This window comes from Tupaia chinensis, unplaced genomic scaffold (assembly GCF_000334495.1).
Source record: "Tupaia chinensis unplaced genomic scaffold, TupChi_1.0 Scaffold147003_1, whole genome shotgun sequence".
In the NCBI taxonomy this organism is placed as follows: Eukaryota; Metazoa; Chordata; class Mammalia; order Scandentia; family Tupaiidae; genus Tupaia; species Tupaia belangeri.
This window is the reverse complement of record NW_006206856.1, coordinates 1,966,443-1,967,293: the sequence shown is the minus strand read 5'-3', so window position 1 is coordinate 1,967,293 and position 851 is coordinate 1,966,443. Positions and strand designations below refer to the sequence as shown.

General features: G+C 49.1%; 1 protein-coding gene across 1 annotated transcript in view; it reads left to right on the top strand.

Moving 5' to 3' along the window:
• RAD54L2 (RAD54 like 2) overlaps positions 1–851 on the top strand; it is a 107,450-nt gene that overhangs the window by 76,833 nt on the left and 29,766 nt on the right. Inside the window, exon 13 of the mRNA XM_014584473.2 lies at positions 760–851. Within this exon, the coding sequence (XP_014439959.1) occupies positions 760–851 (92 nt within the window). The remainder of the gene's footprint in view (positions 1–759) is intronic.

Genomic DNA, 851 nt, shown 5'->3' with positions numbered 1-851 from the left:
TTCTCCTCTCGGGATCTTGGGCACGCACGCACACGCGCCCGGCGTGAGTTTTAAGCCACCGGGTCCGGGACGCGAACCCCGGTCGACTACGTGGGAGTCCAGCATCGTAGCCATTACGCTAACTGCTGGTTCCCTATACATGGGTTTTTGATTGTGTAGATTTTTGACTGCATGGGAGTCAACTCAACCCCTTGTTCAAAGGTCAATATGGTATTTCTTTTGTAGCCATAGTCCTAGAAACTAATCCAGGAAACTAAAGCAATTACAGTCTGTGGCAGGGCTTCAGTGGTAGTGCATCCATCCTTCCTCCTTCTTCCCCATTTCCTAGGAATTTGCAACTCTTGCCAGGAATACTTCCTGAAATAACATTTGATTGGTCATCTCAGTCAAATATATTTTGTCCACAGGGAAAAATTAGTCTTGTTGCACACAGGAGCTGACTGTAGGCACACAGTGAAACCGGGACAGTCTTACTCATGTGCATGAGAATGCAGAGCCTGCCTCACAACTGCTCTGATATGTACTGGGAACACTGCCCTGGCCCCTCGTATGGAGTTTGCCAGTCATGTGTCATGGTGACCCATCCGGTAGTAAAAGCAACTGTGCAGTCTCTTTGTGAAGGGGCTGGGAGTACTCTAATTTTGGTGTGACATTGTGTGCTGTGGGAGGTGCATGTTGGAGCAAGTGCATATCTCAAGATTTTCTAGGACACCCTTGGAGTGATCTCTGTCCTGTGCCCCCACTTTCCTTGAACCTCAGATCTGGAATCACCCTGACGTGCTGTATGAAGCCCTTCAGAAAGAGAACCTGGCCAATGAGCAGGACCTAGATGTGGAAGAGCTCGGTTCAGC